At 59.8% G+C, this 18,428-nt stretch overlaps 1 protein-coding gene across 1 annotated transcript in view; it reads left to right on the top strand.

Moving 5' to 3' along the window:
• The window catches only part of SORCS2 (sortilin related VPS10 domain containing receptor 2), a 404,846-nt gene that overhangs the window by 161,876 nt on the left and 224,542 nt on the right, over positions 1-18,428 (top strand). Inside the window, exon 2 of the mRNA XM_077750377.1 lies at positions 150-217. Within this exon, the coding sequence (XP_077606503.1) occupies positions 150-217 (68 nt within the window). The remainder of the gene's footprint in view (positions 1-149; positions 218-18,428) is intronic.

The following is an 18,428-nucleotide window of genomic DNA, read 5'->3' as shown; positions in this document are numbered from 1 at the left end:
CCTGGGGGCCGCCGGGGAAAGCCGACAGAAAGGCTGGGGCCCCTGCGGCTCCACGTGCCCCACGTCCCGGGTCGGGAGCGCCCCACATCCGTCTTTCAGAACCGTGAGACTCGCTGATGTCTGCCTTTGTCTTTCTGTTGCCACTACAGGTGATCTTGATCCTGACGAAGTATTACCATGCCGACATGGGGAAGGTTCTGGAAAGTTCTCTGTGGCGGTAAGTCAAGCCGAGGGCGGGCCTCTCCGCTTGGGCACCTGCGCGTCTTCCAAGGCCGAGGGCCGAGATCCAAACGCCCGGCTCGAGCGGCCCTGTGAGTTGGCGGCCTTCCAACTTTTCTTCGGGTGCGAAGTGCACGTAGGGGACCGGGGGAGGAAGCGACGACGGGGGTCGGGGGTCGTCAGTGGGGCGCAGGCAGCCCCGGAGGAAAGCCGCTCGCCTTCCCTGCGCTCTGCTTTTGCTCTCCCCCGCCCCTCCCCTGCCTTTTCTCCTCCCTGGAGGAAGAGGGTTTGCATGGGGACTTCAGGTCGGGCAGCCCCTCCGCTGGCGCCCCGGACTTGAGACGCAGCTCGCGGGCCGCCAAGCGCACGATTCTCCCCATTGTCCACACGGTTCTCTTCCTTCCTGGCTCAGCGGAAGCGCTTGGTGAATAAATAACCCGCTGGCGACGGGGGAGTATCTCTATGTGAGACGCGAATTCAGTCCGAGAACATTAAGCAGCCCCTTTGATGTTTCAAACGCGGTGGGAGAGGAGGGGGTTTGAGAAACCATATCGGCTGCGTCGTCTTCAGTATTTACAGCTGCTCAGCTGGGCAGGAGCGGGGGGCTCCCCGCGGCCCAGGCAAGGGCTGCGTGTCTCCGCGCACCGCTCCCACGCTCCCTGGACGTGCGGCCGTTTTGCTTTTCAAGGTGTGTTTCTCCAGCAATTGTGAATTCGTTTTTCGATTTGGAACCCGTTAAAAACCACCTCTGCCCGCCCATCAGGACTCCAGTGTGCGTGTGGCCCCCTCGAGTGGATTTATTTTTGGCGTTTGGCTTTGCTTCCGGGCCGGCGGCTTGATGATTCCTTCTGTTGGTTCTTGGGGGGGGGGGGGCGGGCGTCCGCGAGGCTTTGGGAAGGTGTTGAAAGGGTACCTGGAGCCGGGTCCTCTCCTTCTTGCATAAGGGATGGGGGTGACTTGGGGCGCCTGGCGGGNCCCGCAGCCTCCCCAGGCCCCTCCCTGCAGCCTCCCCGGGCCGCCCCCCAGCTCCTGCCATGGAGGGCGTGCCCTCTTGCCCAGTGGACGGTCCAAGGAGGGCCCCCCGGGCTGCGAGTGAACAGGGGCACTTGGGTCTTCTGTCACCTTGGATCCTGGGCACAGTCCGCGGTGGCCGCCTCGTTGGCCCCAAAGGATACACACCAGCTTCATCCTGAGGTTCCCGGTGCCATCTGTGCCCACGGGACAGAGCTGTGGGGGGTACGTAGCGCTTGCTGCCCGCCCTCCAGGGCGCCGCGGTGGGGACGGGCGGATTGGGGCGGAATTCTTGCTTACGGGCTCCAGACTCCGATTGCTCGGACGTGGGTAGAGCAGCTGAGAGGGAGGCCAGGCACCCACCTCCGGGCTGCTCCAGGGGTCTCCGTCCCCTCTGTCCCCGCCCGGGGCAGCCTGAGGGCCCGGCGAGGTGGCCCGGAAGGTCCCCAGAACAGCACATGGTCTCGAGTTAGTGTTTCTCCAAAGCTGATCCACAGACGACTTCTCCGCGTTCTGCCTCCTCACGGTCGTGGCGCAGACGTTGGCTCTCCGTGATTAGAGCTACATGCAGGGGCGTCAGCCGTGCCAGGAAGGCTCGCCCCCGCCCTGCGCCTGTGACCTCTGGCGCAGCGCCGTCAAGTTCTCGGTGGATCCTTCTGGCGCGGACAGATCTGTATGGTCAGACATGGAAAGCAGGTCTGCGCTCTCCTTGCTTCACGCGGCTCTTGCCGGGTTCTCCAGCTGCGACCGCGTCTGCATCGACGCCCTCTGTGGCCTGTGGCCGTGAACTCGCCCTTGGGTCGTTCGTTCTGACCCTGAGCCATCGCTACCGTAAAAAACTGCAGGCGTGTAGTTTCCCTCCACCTTTTGCTGTCTGGGCAGAAGGGCCGGGAGGTAACGACCGAGCCGGAGAGTGAGCTGCTGACCGGCCGGCGCACTGCAGGCCCCCTGAGCGGGTGGCCAGCTGGCCCGCACCGCCGTGGCCCAGGGGCCTTCTGTTTGCGTCCCTTTGGTTCCTGGCGGGCGAGGGTGAGCAGTTTGTGTGTTTAACTGCCAGTCACACTTTCCTCCTGTGAGCAGTTTCGGCTCACGCCCTCTCTGTTTTGGGACGTGTGTGAGTCTGTGTCTTTACCAGTGGAAAGGTTGCCACGGCCTTGCGTGGGGAGGCCACCCCACCTCCGTCTGGCGGCCAACGCCCACGTGGATGGGGCTGCCGGAGCCCGTGCGCAGATCACGGGGATTAGAGACACGCTCAGCGGCGCGCCCTGAGCCTCCCCAGGGCTCTCCCATGGGGTCCCCGTGAATACGTTTTTAAGGACAGGTGTGGTATTCACGTCCTGGCAACGGCTCTCTGGGATGTAAGCGGAGTGCATTGTTAATTGTCCTGCATTTCACGGGCCCCATGGTGGCGGCACGTCCGCACCCCGTCCAGCCTTCAGCGTGGGGCCGTGTCCTCCACTCTTGGGAGGGGGCACGGGGAGGGAGCCAGCCTGTGCCTCCCACCCTCTGGAGAGCTACCAGTTGGCTTCAGAGCTGGTCCTCTGTGGGCACCTCCCATCCTGGGGCCCCGGGGCTGATGACAACAGGAGGAACATGCTCACCCAGACCAGCCTGCCTGGCACTTGCCTGATGTCCAGCCTGTGCCAATGTCCTGGGGCCGCTGAATGAAGGACACAAAGTAGGGACTTTAAAGCAGCAGGAATGTGCTCTCTCACAGCCCTGGAGGCCAGAGTCTGAGATGAAGCTGTGGGTGGGGCCAGGCTCCCCCAGGATCCTTCGTGCCTCTTCCAGCTCCTGGGGCGGGGGGCCTTCCAGTCCCTGCCCCCAGCCTCAGCTTCAGACAGCCTTTCTTTTGTGTGGCTGTCCCCTGTGCGTGCCTTATAAGGACACTTATCGTTGGATTCAGGGTCCACCCACGTGATCTGGGGTGACCTCGTGTCTAGAGCTGTGACTTAATTACACCCACAACCACCCCTCAAGAACCTGCCCGCACACGGAGGTAGGGCATGGACGCACCTGTTTGGCTGTGTCATTCAGCGCACCGCACAGTCATCACCCCTGCGGGCACCCCGCTCAGATCTGACTTCCTAAGTAGCTTTTGCCGCCAACCCCCATCCTCAGCCACGCTCCCTTCCTGCGTCTTCCTCTGCTGGCGGCTTCCCCAGACCCACACCTGTGTCTCCCGTCCACCTAGTCCAGGTCGGGGCGTGGGGGAGGGGGGACCCCGTGGGCCGAGCCGGAAGCCTCGGTGCAAGTATAGAAGAGCACGGCCGCGCGGTCCATCTGAGAGCTGATGTGCGACTTGCATCTGCTCCAGGGTGGGGCCAGGCAGTTGCGAGGCGAAGATCAGCAGAGCTTGGAATACGAAATTCAGACGGACGTGATCTGTAAATGCTCCCCTGCCCCCGATCCCCCCTGTCCTAGGCGAAGGGACAGATGGGCACCCCGACACAGATTGGAGGCGAAGTCCCCAGCTGGCACTGCCCGGGCCCCCTCGGCCTGAGGGCTCTCACCTGGCTGCGGGTCGGCCCTGTTCCCTGCAGGAAGCCTTTGAGACATTGTTCTAGATGCCCCTCCGCCCCCTACTGTATTTCTGTTCAGTGTGACTCGCACCTTATACCTAAAAACGTGAGATTCTTCATACCCCTCAAGAACCGGTTTTTGCCCCTTGAGAGCGATTTTGTCCTCAGTTGAAAATCTATATCCTGAAGAAGAAGTTCCCTCGCTTCCAGGTGCGTGGGAATCAGGGGGGGAGGGTCTTGTTAAAATTCAGGTCCTGATTCCTAGGTCGAGGGTGGGGCGAGGCTCTGCGCTGTTCACAAGCCCCTGGTGACACTGCTGTTGCTGGCGCACCGAGCACACTTGCAACAGCAGGGCCCTTGCTCATCCCGGGGTCGCCTGGGGGCCTCAGCAACCCCCCCCCCCCATCTGTGCCTGGCCTGGGCCCGCGGTTGGCATGGTCTGGGCTGTGGCAGGGCACGGTTTCAGCGTCCAGCCTGGGCTGGGCCTGGGGAGGCCCCCCACTTGGCGTCACCACAGCTGGATCCCAAAGGGCCGGCTGCCTCCTAAATCTGTCAAGAAGGTAAATGCAAGCCACGGAGGTTTGAGGCGTATGCAAGTAGTAGATGATGGGGTCCTCGGTGGGAGGGAGGGAGGCAAGGGACACTTGGAAATCTCTCAAAACCACTGCCACTCGGGCCAGGCCTTGGGAGACGCAGACTCAGTGTGGAGACTCCCCAGAACCCCCAGGAAGGACAAACTCAGAAGGTGCTGGCTTAGAGCGTTGCCACACTGGTCCGACACCCCACTTTGAGTAGCCGGGGTTCGGCTGCTTGGGAGCGAGGCTTAGCATCCTGCTGTGGCTTCCCGGGGACCCGGATAAAAGCCCCGGCTCCTACCCCGCTCCCCAGCCCAGTGCCCCTTGCTGCTCAGTGACCAGCCAGCCTGCCCAGCTCGGCCCATGTAAGGGGGCGGTGCCTGCTGGGGCCGCCTGCCTGGAGTGTGCTTGGCATTGACCCTCAGGTACTGGCCCCTTGTGGGCACTTAGTCTCAGTATAAACCTGTTTTCTTCAAAGAGGCCACCCCCCCCCCCACTCAGTGCAGAGCAGCCCCCGGCGTTCTTTATTGCATCTCCGCTTGAGTGTGGGGGTTCTTGGGTATGGTTTACCCCCCTTCGCCCCACCCAGAACATGTGCTTACTGGGGGTGGGGATCAGTCAGGTCCACCCTGGTGATCACTGGATGCTCAGAGCCCATCACAGATCTGCCACAGGCTGGGCATTGGATGGATGGATGATAGATGGGTAGATGGGCATGCAGATGGATGGACAGACACAGATGGATGGATGGACGGACACAGATGGATGGATGGACGGACACAGATGGGTGGATGGGTGGATGGACGGATGGGTGGATAGATGGATGGACACAGATGGGTGGATGGATGGATGGATGGATGGATGGTTAGATGGATGAATGGTGATATGGTTCTGAGGAAATACTCACATGACCAAGAGAGCCCTTTACCTCTACGGGGCCGTCCTAGGGGGTGGGGTGGGGGCCAGGAGCACAGAGTTGGCTCTGATACTGTCAGGTGAGCAAGAGGGGACTGGGGACATCCCACACCAGGGAGAAGGTGGGCCCCACCCCACCTCTCTCCCCTGTGGTGCAGCTCCGGGACTGCCTGCAGCCTCACACTGTGTGTGGCTGGGGCAGAGCCACTTGCCACGGCAGCCTCAGTCCCATAGCACACTTGACATCGTGCCTGCACCATCTCTGAACCGGGATGGTATGAAACCCACACCAGCCCTACCTTTCCCCTGGCACATATGAGCTTGGGCAGGACCTTCGGCCAGGGGAATCCTCAGGAATACCGGGGGTGGGCGTGGTCTCAGGTTTTCTCCCACAGTGCCTTGCTGGAGTTGCTCCCTTTTGTGCGGGTGAATCTCTTCCTTCTGTCTTGAATTTAATCATGACATCTTTAATGTACACATGAATTGTAGAATGTACTAGGTATCGTGGGTCACAGACTGTCTAACCTAGTGCTCACCGAATAATCCAAGCTTTTCCTTCCTTCCCCAGCCTCCCTTGTAGTTATTTTGGGGTCATCTGATTAGTGTGGGGGCCAGTGGCCAGTGATCAGAAACAGCGTGGGTGAAGCCACTGAAATTTATGTCCTGTTACAGGGGCGCCTGGGTGGCTCAGTTGGTTAAGCACCCAACTCTTGGTTTCGGCTCAGGTCATGATCTCACAGTGCGTGGGATCGAGTCCTGCTTCGGGCTCTTTGCTGACAGCTCAGAGCCTGGAGCTTGCTTGGGATTCTGCGTCTCCCTCTCTCTCTGCCCCTCCCCTGCTCACACTCCATCTCTCTCTCAAAAATGAATAAACATTAAAATTTTTTAAAAAATTGGTGGAAGTGGCATCATGCTGCCTTTTGTAATTTGATTTGTGCTCCCAACTCAGTGTTGGTAATTTCTGCACATGGCACGTGTCATCTGGTTGATTTATGCATCTCCCCCATCATGGGAACATGAGGAGTTTTATTGCCCCGGATTTTGTGATTCCCATCAGTGCTGCAGGGGGCGAACACCCCTGAGTCTTCAGCTTCCTTCTCTCCCTGTTGCCGGTCTGTCTGTGGAATGAATCCCACTCCACGCCTCTGAGTTGTCAGACTTCGCACGTCTGCCCTCGAGCAGATGTGAGAGTGCAGCCCAGTGTTGTTTTATTTTGCAGTTCTGTGATGCCTCGTGAGGCTGAACATACCTTCCTTTGTTTATCGACAATTCACGCTTCCTCCCCTGGGATTTACCTGCTTGTATCTTACATCTTTTTCTTTCGGGCTGCTCAGCTTTTTCTTAAACCCTGCGTCTCCGCTGCGAACAGCCCGGGTCCTCTCCAGGACACTCGATTCTAAGATGCGCATCCTCTGAGTGTGTCTTGAGCTCCCGCCTGGTGCCGTTCACTCTTTCCCAACAGCTTCCAAGAGTGTTTCCTCTTACGAATGTTTTTCTTCACCATGTTATTCTGTGTGCAATTCTTAGAAGGGTACTTCTGTGGAGTGGTGTATCAGTCAGCTATGGTGATCATGATGCTGTGTAACAAGTCACCCAAACTCAGTGGCATGCGCCGTGCACTTATTCTCACACCCCTGGGTGGACAGGTTTGGCTTCCTTAGGTGGGGCGTGGCTGGGCAGCTCTACTTCAGGCTGCGGGCTGGCAAGCTTGGCCTGCTCCCTCTATATTTATTCTGGAACCCAGGCTGAGGGGGCAGAGGCCACCAGGACACGTTATTCCCAGGCACCACCCTGCAGCTCAGGAACCAAGCCAACCAAGTTTATGTCACATTTGCTAGAAGTCCACTCACCAAAGTAACTCAACACAGTCCAACCCAACAGCAATGGGGGAGGGGAGAGGAGCAAAGTCAACGTTTGCTGACTGACAATTGGAAGCGTCACATAGGTCATAATTGTTTCCAGAAAATAGGTGTTTTGTGGTCATAAGTCTGGTAAACATCCCGAGGTGGAAAGTCAGCCAGGTTTGTATGCAGCGGGACCGTGGGAGAGTCTGACCAGCCGACACGCGTCGCACACCTCCGGGAGCTGTTTGGCGTTTCTCTACCTCCTCTGAGCCCGTAATCTTTCATTTTGATNCCCTGCTCACGCTGTCTCTCTCTCCTAGAAATAAATAAAACACTGAAAAATTTTTAAAAAAAATTAAAATTAAGTTGGTTTTCATTTTATTTTGCCTCCACGTTTTAATATTTGCATAGACTCTTGTTTTTGTTCCGCCGAGTGTTTCCTGGGACCGGTTTTCCCTGGAACAAACCTTGGGAAACTCGGTTTTATACATTCTGTTTTCTGGTAGAGCTGGTAGTTGATATTTTCAGATCATTTCTGTTTGCCGGTCATGTTGCTGTGTTATTGCACCTTCCTATTTAAAAACCCGATTTGGCTCCGTGGTCCTGCGGCATCTCCCTCTCCGTTTTTAATGCGTGGACTTTTCATGTTCTGTGTTGGGAACAGGGTCTCTGGAGTTTGGGCAGAGGAACCCCAGCCACGTTTACCCGCAGGCTGGTCGTGGGCTGGAGCCCGGGGTGGCCTGTGTCCCTGCAGAGATGGTGCTTGGGGTCCAGGCGCCGAGCCGTCCCTGCCTCGCACCCTCTCCTGTGTGATCCGAGAGGGAGGTTGTGGTGGTGCAGACGCCCCAGGCTGTGCCGATNAGCTGGTAGTTGATATTTTCAGGTCATTTCTGTTTGCCGGTCATGTTGCTGTGTTATTGCACCTTCCTATTTAAAAACCCGATTTGGCTCCGTGGTCCTGCGGCATCTCCCTCTCCGTTTTTAATGCGTGGACTTTTCATGTTCTGTGTTGGGAACAGGGTCTCTGGAGTTTGGGCAGAGGAACCCCAGCCACGTTTACCCGCAGGCTGGTCGTGGGCTGGAGCCCGGGGTGGCCTGTGTCCCTGCAGAGATGGTGCTTGGGGTCCAGGTGCCTCGCACGCTCTCCTGTGTGATCCGAGGTGCTTGGGGTCCCTGCCTCGCACCCTCTCCTGTGTGATCCGAGAGGGAGGTTGTGGTGGTGCAGACGCCCCAGGCTGTGCCGATGAGGGCGGCAGCCAATCGGTGTGGACGCTTGGCACCTATGCCAGGCCTGCTCCTTCCTCTCGGGGGACTTTCCATCCCTCCCCGGCCCGCCTCTCTCCGTGCGTGCTTCAGCATCTCCATGGAGGTCAGAGTTTGATTTAATCAAGACCCAGAGCAGATAGGGATCAAGACAGGCGCTGACTTAAAAGCTTTCAGTGTTTGAGTCTATTCAATAAATAATTTGATTTGAATCAACAGTTTGATGAGGTCAGGCTCTTAGGCCCTGAGGTGCCCGTAAAACTCTCTGGAACGAGATCTGGGTGGCTGGAAGGTCACAGGACGCTGAGGCAATCCCTCAGCGTCCCCAGCCCCCAAGCCTCTCCTCCCTCCCTCCGCTCTCAGGTCCTGGCTCTGCCTGTCCCGCACCCGGAGGACATGTCCCAGCTGGCGGTGACTGTCTTCTCTGCCTGTGGGCCGTCCCTCCCCCTTCCCTGGCCTGCCTTAGCCTCTTTCCTTGCCTCCCACCATCTGTCACTCATCTGTCCATCCCCTTCTGTTTGTCTGTCCTCCACCCATTAATCTATCCATCTCCTGCATATCCACCCCCTGTCTGCTCCCCAGTCCTCCAACACACATCCATCCGTCCATCCGTCCATCCCCCATGTATCTATCTCTTGTCTGCCCACCAACCCCCCATGCACCCATCTATCATCCATCCATCCATCCTCCCCCCCCTCATGTATCCATTCCATGTCCATAACCCCTCGTCCTCACATCCAATCATCCAGGCTCTGGGTTTGAGTCTTGCAGTTTAGTGAAGGGACCAGACAGACAAACAGCCCGGGGTGACGGCGTGAAATCCGCACCACGATGAAGCTGTGAGAACCGGGGAAGCACGAGACGCCCGCGCTCAGTTGAGCGGAGGGAGTTGGTGGTCAAGGAGGACTTTCTGGAGGAGGCTCCCATCCTCGGGCACCACCGTGGTGTCCCTTTTCTTCCGGGCAGCTCTCCCTGCGAGGTGCCTCCCGCGTTGGCGTGGCCACTGAGGTCTCACATGTGCCCGTCCCCCCAGCACCCGGTCCCCGCGCGGTCAGTCCTGCACAGCACCTACCAGCAAGCCTGTAACCAGAGGCGGTGGCGCAGGGGCGGCCTTGGCAGGTGACGGGAGCGCTCTGGTCTTTTCCAGCCTAGTCTGGCTTCCTGGGTGGGGCCTGCCCTGCCCTCAGGGAGCCCTGTCCCCTCTGGGCTCACCCACATGGCTCTTGTTCCTGTGACTTTCTCCTGCCCTTCCGCCCCTGGATCCTGCTCTTCCCACCGCATTCCTGCAGGCTGGAGAGGCCAGCCCCAGGCTCTGGAAGCGTCCAGGGAAGAAGCACAGGTGAGCGGAAAGCGACCAGGTCCCCAGCTTCTTTGTGTGGGCCCTGCAGCATCTGTCCCTGGCGGCGATTTGTTCTGAGAGGGGCTGTCACAGCAGAGGTGACCGACGGCCGGGCCGCGTGGGCCGTCCTGCACGTTAGAACGAGCCCACAGCACGGCTTCCCGGTCCCTGTGACCCTCTCAGGTGCGATTTTCAGAAATGGGGGACAGGTACTCAGTGGGGAAGGGCAGCCTGTGGATTTTGGGTCCTGATCGGATTCTTGGGTCTGAATTTAGCCGACGACCATCTCTTTGGTCCTCAGGACACGTGCAGATTCTCCCTGTAGAGCCCCCTCTGCCCCACGGCCACCGCCCCTCAAGGTCTCCTCCCTGTTTCCCCGCCCTGTCCCTGCTGTGCGGGATGTGTCCCACCTGTCAGGTGTCCCGTGCGGGGGGCCAGGGGCCTCCGCTGGGCCCTCCCAGACCCCCTCCCACTGCCGGCTGCTCATCTCCTCTTGGCATCAGGGCTCCTGTGTCCCCGTGTCGGGCAGAAGCTCCGGCACAGGCCCCGGCCCCGGGGCTCACGGCGCGGGCTCAGCGCCCACCCGCGCTTCTCCTGAGCTCCGCGGTAGCCGCTTCACAGTCCCTCCGACAGGAGGTTGTGTGACCCCGTCATCTGGACGAGGATGTTGCCAAATTCCTCTCCAGAAAATTCTCGCTAAAAAAAAAATCTTATTCTAAAAAATCATAACATATGATTACCATAGAAACTTTGGACGTTCTAGAATAGGTGAGGCATACAATCCGTCCCGTGGCAACTCTCCCCCCCCCCTTACGGGATTGCGGCTGCTGACGCCTGAGATGAGCATTCTCACTGGTCTTCTTAAGAGGCAAATACATACATGTTTTTTAAATTTTAGATCCCAATTTAGTATCATGTAGTAAACATTTGCCTAGGCTCCTGCAGAGCCTGAAAACTGCTATGTTTAGGAGCCGTATAATAAACTCTCAGCTGAAGGAGGTATTATTTATTTAACCAAACGCTCATTTTCAGACTCTGTGTCATTTCCGATTTCTCCCAACGGAAAGATGGAAGCAGGCTGCCGTGAGCGGCCGTGTCCCGTGTTATTCCCACATCTCTGGTGATGTTCATAGGGTCAGTCCCTCAGGTCAGGCTTCCTTCCGTGCGTGTCGGATCTCGACGCGTGTTGGAGTGCGTGGAGGTTTGTCTCTGAGGCTGACGGCGTGGCGGGCCTGGGGGGCGGGGGAGAAACCAGAGCACCACGTGGGCAGGAGGAAATGACACAGCCGTCAGAGAGCCGCCTCCTGTCCTGGCACAAATGCACCTGCAGCTAAGGAAAGTCGCGAGGCAGGGGTGTACTGTCGCCCCGCAGACCCCATGGGTGGAGGGAGGCCTCTGACCTTGACCAGCCCAAGCCCCGTCGCTTCCTGGGTGCTTCCCAAGGTCCTGCGATCAAGGGCTCAGAGTGAAGGGGACACGGGCATCTGCAATCTGGGACCTCACCCCCCGAGGTGCGTGGAGCGCCCGGAGGCGTGGCTGAGCCTTAGGGGTGCGGCGTCCGGGCTTGCGGGGCATGCTGAGGCCTTGGGGATGGGCTCTGAAGGATGAATAGGAGTTCAGCCGGCAGCAAAGGGTAGGTGAAGCAGGGGATGAGAAGGAAGGTAGTAGGGGTGTGGCAGGGGACGGTGTGGAGGCTGGGGAATGCCCAGGGCGGGGGGACCCCCCAGTAAGTGGCTGAGGCCGGGGGCATAGCATACGTCCATTGTCTTTCACTGTTGCAACAAAGTATCCTAAACATAGTGGCTTTGAACAGCACGGATTTATTACCGTAGAGTTCTGGGGGCAGAAGTCTGATAGGGGTCCCGCTGGCTAACATCAAGCATTCCCTTCCTGAGACTTGAGGGGAGACTTCATCCCGGCCTTTTGTCCCCTCTGATGCCACCCGCCTGCCGTGGCTGGCGGCCCCTCCTCCGTCCTCACTGCCGGCAGCGCGGCCTCTCTCTGACCCATCTTTTGGTTTGCCGTCTCTTTCTCCAGCCGTAGCCGGACGGCTCCTGCGTTTTAAGGAGCCACGTAATTAGACTGGGCTCGCCGGGAGAATCCGGGATGACGTCCCTGAAAGTCTCAACTGGTCACATCAGGCAAGTTGGTTTTGCCTGTAAAAAAGCGTTTGCTCAGGCTCTGGGCTCTAGGACGTGGGCGCGTCTGGGGACCCGCGATTCTGTTGCCCACCCCGGGCACGAAGGCCTCCAGGGATGGTGGCCCTTCGATCGCCTCCAGGTCCATGGAAAGCCTGACGGGGGCATCCTGGTGAACACAAGACATGAAGACACATTTTCAGAGAATTACATTCTGGAGACACTTCTTGAGCGTCCTCTGGGCCAGCACGTTGCCAGGACCTCAGGGCTGCGAATGAGACACCAGCCTTGTCGGGAGGAGAAGGGACCGACGGGAGCTGGCAGCTACTGCTGAGGAAGCACAGGAGAGGGCCGGTGGGCATTGCAGAGGAGGTGATGTCTGAGCTGGGTTTTGAAGGCTGAATAGGAGTTTTCTGGGCAGCCGGGCGGGGGAAAGGCATTCTAGGCAGAGGAAACATTACCTGCAGAAACACGGAGGCATGAACCAGCCTGGCGGGGGAGGGAGGCCCAAGCAGCTGGGAGTGGCTAACCCGTGGGGTGGTCAGAGGATTGTGGGAGAGTAGGTCGGGGAGCCCAGTGAGGGCTGGACCAAGGAGCCCCGTACACCTGAACAAGAGGCTCCAGTTCTGTCCTCTGGGCAGCGGGGAGCTCACACGGGGTGCGGACCAGCTCGTGCACGTGGCTGCAGGACCGGCAGGGACAGTCGCGGGGGTTAGCGAGCCCAGCTGACAGCGTGGGGAATGCGAAGGAGGCGTTGTATTTGACAAGAACTTGGGACCCCAGAGCCTCACCCCCCTTCCCCCCCAGGACCCTGTTGAGTGCAGAGTCCCCGTTCCTGGGCGGGACCGAGTCTCCGAGGGCCGCACGGTGATCCATCCTTTCCCCCCCCTCCTATCCTGCGCTCCTTTCTCCCCCTGCCCCCGCCTCCCCCTGCGGTCTGCAGAAGAACAGAGACGGACCCCTTGCCCTTCGCATGAAAGTCGCACTCTGCCCTGGAGATTTATTACATTTTAATAAAACTCCCTGAGTGGGAAACGTATGAGAAAACTAGCTTTGTTTTCTATTATGTAATAAACCTCGCTTGGATGTGCTTTGAAGGATGGAGTCATAAACCTGTTTACAGGGCGAGCAGCACCGGGAGCGCGCCGGAGCCGCCCTCCAGTCCCGCCGTTTATTGGCCGGTGCCAGGGACGTCAGTCCGCGTCTCTGAGCCCCGCTCTCCTCACCCACACGGCGGGGGGGCTGCAGGATTGAGCCCGATACTCCGGGTGAAGTTTGCTGAGCACCAACGACATATGTTCCTTTTTTTTTTTGCTACGGATGTTACTTTGTTTGGAGGTCGGCACTGCTGTTTGTTTTGTTCGGGAGAGTTATGGGCACCCTAGTTCTGGATGTCCCAGCTCTGCCATTCGCGAACGGCCCCGGGCCAGTCCCTCGCTGTGTCTGAAGCTGTTTGCCCACCTGTAAAATGGGCAAGCTCTGTTTCCTCCCGGAGCTACCCTGAGGAGGGGGGCAGGGGGGCCCCTTGCCGGGAACCTGCTTTTCCTGGGCACGACCCTTGGCCTCTGTCACAACCCCTGATGCCTGCTCCCCACGGTCCCTGTTCTCAGACTGACACCAGTCCTGGAGGTTTCAGAGAGGGAAGAGCACCGTTCGGTTCCATGGGCAGTGAGCCAGCCTGCGGTGACGGACGCTAGCTGCCTCAAGGACAGCGCCTCTGTGTGACAGCCTGGGTCTGGGGACTCCTGGGTGTCCCCACAGGAATCCTGGCCCCGCCTGCGCCTCGAGGGTGGGGATAGGATGGTTGTATCGGTGTGGGGCGCACATGGCACTATTTCAGGGGCCTCTTGCTGAGGGAAGAGCAAAGCCTGGTACGGGGAGGGCTCAGGCCCCTGCGTATCTCTGAGCAATCAAACGCGGCTGGTCATTTCCCCCCCATCCCTTGCGTTGGAGCCAGACCCTAAGCTTGGGGTCCCCGTCTGGGCCTGGCACCTCCCGCGTCCCTCCCTCACCAGCATTTGATGCCCCTGCTGGGAGTGAAGCAGAAGGCGCCATCCTGGCTCTCCTGCCCCAGGATGCACCTGCTTCCGCGGGGCCAGGATGAGCCCGACTGCCCGAGTGGGGACAGCAGTGGGGTGGGGGGAGGGGCCAGCCCCTGGAATGTGCCCGTGACTCAGCAGCGGGCAGGATGCTGCCTTGGATAGCTGAGCGCCGTGGCAGAGAAACGTCCAGAGGCCACGGAGAAGGGCGAAGGCGCACTTGGCCCGGGGTCTGCTTGCCTGGCTGTTCGGGGAGGCGGTGGACGGCGTGCGCACACAGGCTCAGGCCGGCTGGGCGCTGTGGGTCCTCGGACGTGGCCCATCGGGCCGTGCCTTGACCTGGGCCACGGAGTCTTCTTGTTTGCACAGCGTGCCAGGGAAGGCAGCTGGAATTATGCAGAAGCAATTTGCTTTCACTTGGGGAGGGACGGAAGGTCCATATTTTATACCTGGGAGATCTGGCCGTCTCCGTTGTGCTGAGCGAGCGGCTCCCCGATGCCCTCCAGTCACCCTCAGTCACGTGGCCCGGCGCCCCCGACCCTCTCCAGGGGGCCTCGGTTCCGCCCCAGCCAACGCACCCGACCCCTGCTTGCCAATCTAAAAGGCGTTTGGGGAAGGACATGCTGGGAAACCGCAGCAGAGTGGTTAAGATTCTCACCCCGGGAAAGCTAGTTAACCAGCCGTATCCACCTAGAAATCACAGTGCTTCTTAAGAGGAAAAATCTTCAAAAATAAACAGGACCATGAAAACATATTTTAAGAGGCAGGCTTGAAACGCAGAAAGATGTTGAAAGGGAGAGGAATTTTAAAAATTTGTTTAAATGTTTTTTATTTATGTTTTGAGAGACAGTGTAAGCAGAGGAGGGGCAGAGAGAGAGGGAGACACAGAATCCAAAGCAGCTCCAGGCTCCGAGCTGTCAGCACCGAGCCTGACACGGGGCTCAAACCCATGAACTGTGAGATCGTGACCTGAGCCGAAGTCCGACGCTCCACTGACTGAGCCCCCCAGGCGCCCGAGGGAGAGGATTTTTAAAGCCCCCTCACGGATGGTGTGCACATGAGCTGTCCCCTCCGCACTTGGTCTTGAACCCTGCTGGGGACCCCAGGAGGTAGGGATCATCCTGTTGAGAATGTGGAAAATGAGGCGGGGGCCACGGAGCGGTGGAGTCAGGACCTGAACTCTGGCCTCTTGGGCGCAGCGGGTGAGAAGGCCCTGGGGCCCCCTCCTGCCTAGACGAGACCCCCGGCTCCATTGCCTGCTGGCTGTGTGACCTTGGGCCAGTTACTGAACCTCTCTGGTGTCTGTTTCCACCTCTATGAACTGGAATAATAATGACGCCTGCCTCTTGGCGGTCGTGGAGGGTAAGGGGTGATCCCAAGCGGAGCTCTTGGGTCAGTGCCTGGCGGGTGGGTAGGAAGCCCTCTGTAGGCGATCAGTGGCCACTGTCCTTGTTCCCAGCCATGCTGTACTCAGGTGGGGCTGGGAAGCTTTCCTCGGCTTCCTTCCCAGCATAAGGGAGATTGGTTGAATTTCATGCTCGGAGGTAAAAGAAAGTCAGTGAAGGAGGAAAGACTGGACCATGTGGGCCGCCCCCACGCGCCTTCTCTGGGCCCAGGCCTCACGTGTTCCCGCGGAGGGGAGGTGGCCGTCTGCTGTCACCGCTGTTCCGCGCTTTCCAGGGGAGCCCCAAACTGTACGAGTTACATCTTTGCAGAAGGGGAAGATCGCTGGGTGTGTTTACACCGGCTTCACAGTTTCTGCCAACGTATCACTTGTGTTCTACGCTCAGTCTCTAATGAGAAACAACCAAACCCCTTTCTTCCCCCGAAACGCTTTCACCCCGACTGGGATGGGACAGCCTGAAGGCCACCGTCTGTAGGTGTCCACCATCTAGCTTACGATGGCGTCGGGAGGGGCGCCCGGCACCCACCGGCGGAGGTGCAGGTGCTGCCTGGGGTCCCAGAGGAAGCCTTCTCGCGCATCCCCCGGAGGGCGGGGGTGTCCGGTGTCCTGGGGGCGAGGCCGGTGGCCGTCCGGGCACCCCTCATCCCACGCAGTTCGCAGGTACTGCAGGTTATACAGACGGAAGGCTTGCGGCAGCCCTGCGTCGGGCGGGGTGGACGCTGCTTTCCCAGCAGCAGTGGCTTACTTTGGGTCTCGGCTCACGTTTTGCTAACTCTTGGCAATATTTCAAGCTTTGTCACTACGGTTACAGGAGGGCGATGTGTGAGCCGTGGTGACCACTTGCTGGAAGTTCGCAGGATGACGGTTAGCACTTTTTAGCAATGAAGTATGTTTTAGTTGGGGCACGCGCATTGTCCTTTGGGGCACGATGCCCGTGCACACGCGCTGGACGACGCACGGTGGAAACGTGACTTCTCTGCGCGAAAGCACAGTAGTATTTGACTTGCTTTACAGCGATGTTGGCTTTACTGCGATGCCTGGAGCTGGGCGCAGCGTATCTGCATGTGAGTCTGTATATGATGGGGGGCGAGGGGGGCCACGGATGGACCCCCGTGTGCCCACTGGAAGCGCAGAGCTTGGAACCAGGCCCCCATCCAGCCCCAGGCTGGCGTAGAGCTGGGGGCTGTGGGGTCATCACCAGCTGTGCTCTGTGGCATGTAGGTCAGGGACCACCTTCCATATGGGGAGCACGGATGGGCCTCCATGCAGCCCCGGCCGTACAGTGGGAGCAGCGGGCCCCCAGGCCTGGGGGTGGGGGGTGAGCAGAGGGACGGGGCACCCAGAGAGCCCGCCGTGCCTGCCTGCTGCGAGGAGCTTCGCGCACCCGTCCCGAGGCGTCAGTGTTTCAGAACCGGATGCGGAGCTGCCTCCCCGGGGCCGTTCCCAGCCCCCTGGTTAGGGTCCCTTGCTGTCCCCGCCTTGGGCAGGGCTGAGCGGAGGCACAGGCCTGCCAGCCAGCAGGGGCCGGTGTTGAGGGTTATGGAAACCCAGCCTAGCGGCGCCCGGGCAGCTCGGTTGTCTGAGCGTCCGACTCTTGGTTTTGGCTCAGGTTGTGATCTCGCGGTTTTGTGGGTTCGAGCCCCGAGTCAGGCTCCGCGCTGATAGTACAGAGCCTGCTTGCGATGGTCTCTCTCTGCCCCTCCCCTGCTCATGCGCTCTCTCTCTGTTTCTCTCTCAAATAAACTTAAAAGAAATGCAGGCTAAGCATGCCTGTCTCCCTGAGGCAATGGCCAGGGCTCCAGGGTGGCCTCTGAGAAAAGAGGACCCACCCAGGTCCCTGCAAACCCAGGTGTGGAAACTTCTCTTGTTCCAGAGGTTTGCCTGAAGGCAGCTGCTGGGCCTCACCCGGCCCGGCCTCCGATGAAACACACACGTGTGTGTGTCCCACAAATGTTTGAGCACCTACGGCAGGCCAGGCCCCAGACGCAGCAGGGATCGTCCCGTGGCTGTCCCCAGGGGGCTCGGGGTACCAGGAGGCCACAATGACAGCACAGCGTGAGAAGAAACCACGGCAGGCTCCCAAATTATACTGAGAGCATCAGGGAGGACTTCCCGTGGGAGGGGACCTCTGGCGGAGGCCAGAAGGAGGACAGGTGTTAACAGCCGCTGGTGGGACAGGACACCACGGGAATAAAACCACGGCAAACGGCGTCCGGAGAATACTTTGGGTTTATTTAATACTCACACGGCTAGATTCCTCTGGGGGCCCCTGCGCCGGGCTATGCTGGGCCCAGCAGACCGATGAGGCTCCGCGGGGGAGGGAGCTCGTGGGCGTCTCCTTGAATCGTCTGAACGTCCCCAGGAGGCGGGTGTGGTCGCCCTTATTGTACCCATTAAAAACCGAGGCTCTGGCGACGAAGGGCCTCGTTGGCCCCTGCTCGGCGGCTGTTTGCCCAGCTGCTGCACGGACCCCCGTGGCCGCACCACACCCCTGCGCTACCCCCCTGGGCTATCCCTGGGCCACCCCCCACATTTTGCCTTGAGCTGGCGCGTCCGGCCCGTCCTGCGCCCGGCGCTCGCAGCGCTGCTGTTCGGAGGAGGCGGGCCTTCGTGTCCCCGTCTGTGACCGAGGGGGCCCGTCGCCCTCCTGGGCCTCGCCGGCTACTTCCTTCCGGAAACGCAGGCGAGCGTGGACGGATGCCCAGACACAGAGATGCTGGCTGCAAACACACACACATGAAAGAAGTCTGTGTCATCCCTGCGTCGTGGGCTGCGTTTTTCCCTTAGTTTTGAGACCCGAGCTCCGGCGAGAGTGGGCTGTGGGTGGGCGTGCGCAGGTGTCCTGAGCCGGGTCCAGAGCCGCCTGATTTCCACCCAGTCAGCAGCCCCGCTGGGCGACGTCCGGGGAGGGTAGGCAGGGGGCCCTCACGTGGTGCCCTCACTCAGATGCTGGGGCTCCGGGTGCGCGAGGGGAGCGGCCTGTGCCCCCAGGGACCGTGACAGCCTCAGTGGGGAGTGGGGGCGGGGCCGGGCGCTGGCTCCCTCGGGGGCGCTGCTGGACGTCACCCAAAGCAGGGGCCGGACGTGTGGGGTGCCCGGGGCAGGCGGGTGCCAGTTTGTTTCAAACCCCTTCTCGCGCACCTGCTCTTCGTTCAGGG

Source organism: Crocuta crocuta, unplaced genomic scaffold (genome assembly GCF_008692635.1).
Source record: "Crocuta crocuta isolate KB4526 unplaced genomic scaffold, BGI_CrCroc_1.0 scaffold179, whole genome shotgun sequence".
Lineage (NCBI taxonomy): Eukaryota > Metazoa > Chordata > Mammalia > Carnivora > Hyaenidae > Crocuta > Crocuta crocuta.
This window is presented reverse-complemented; position numbering and strand designations above follow the sequence as displayed.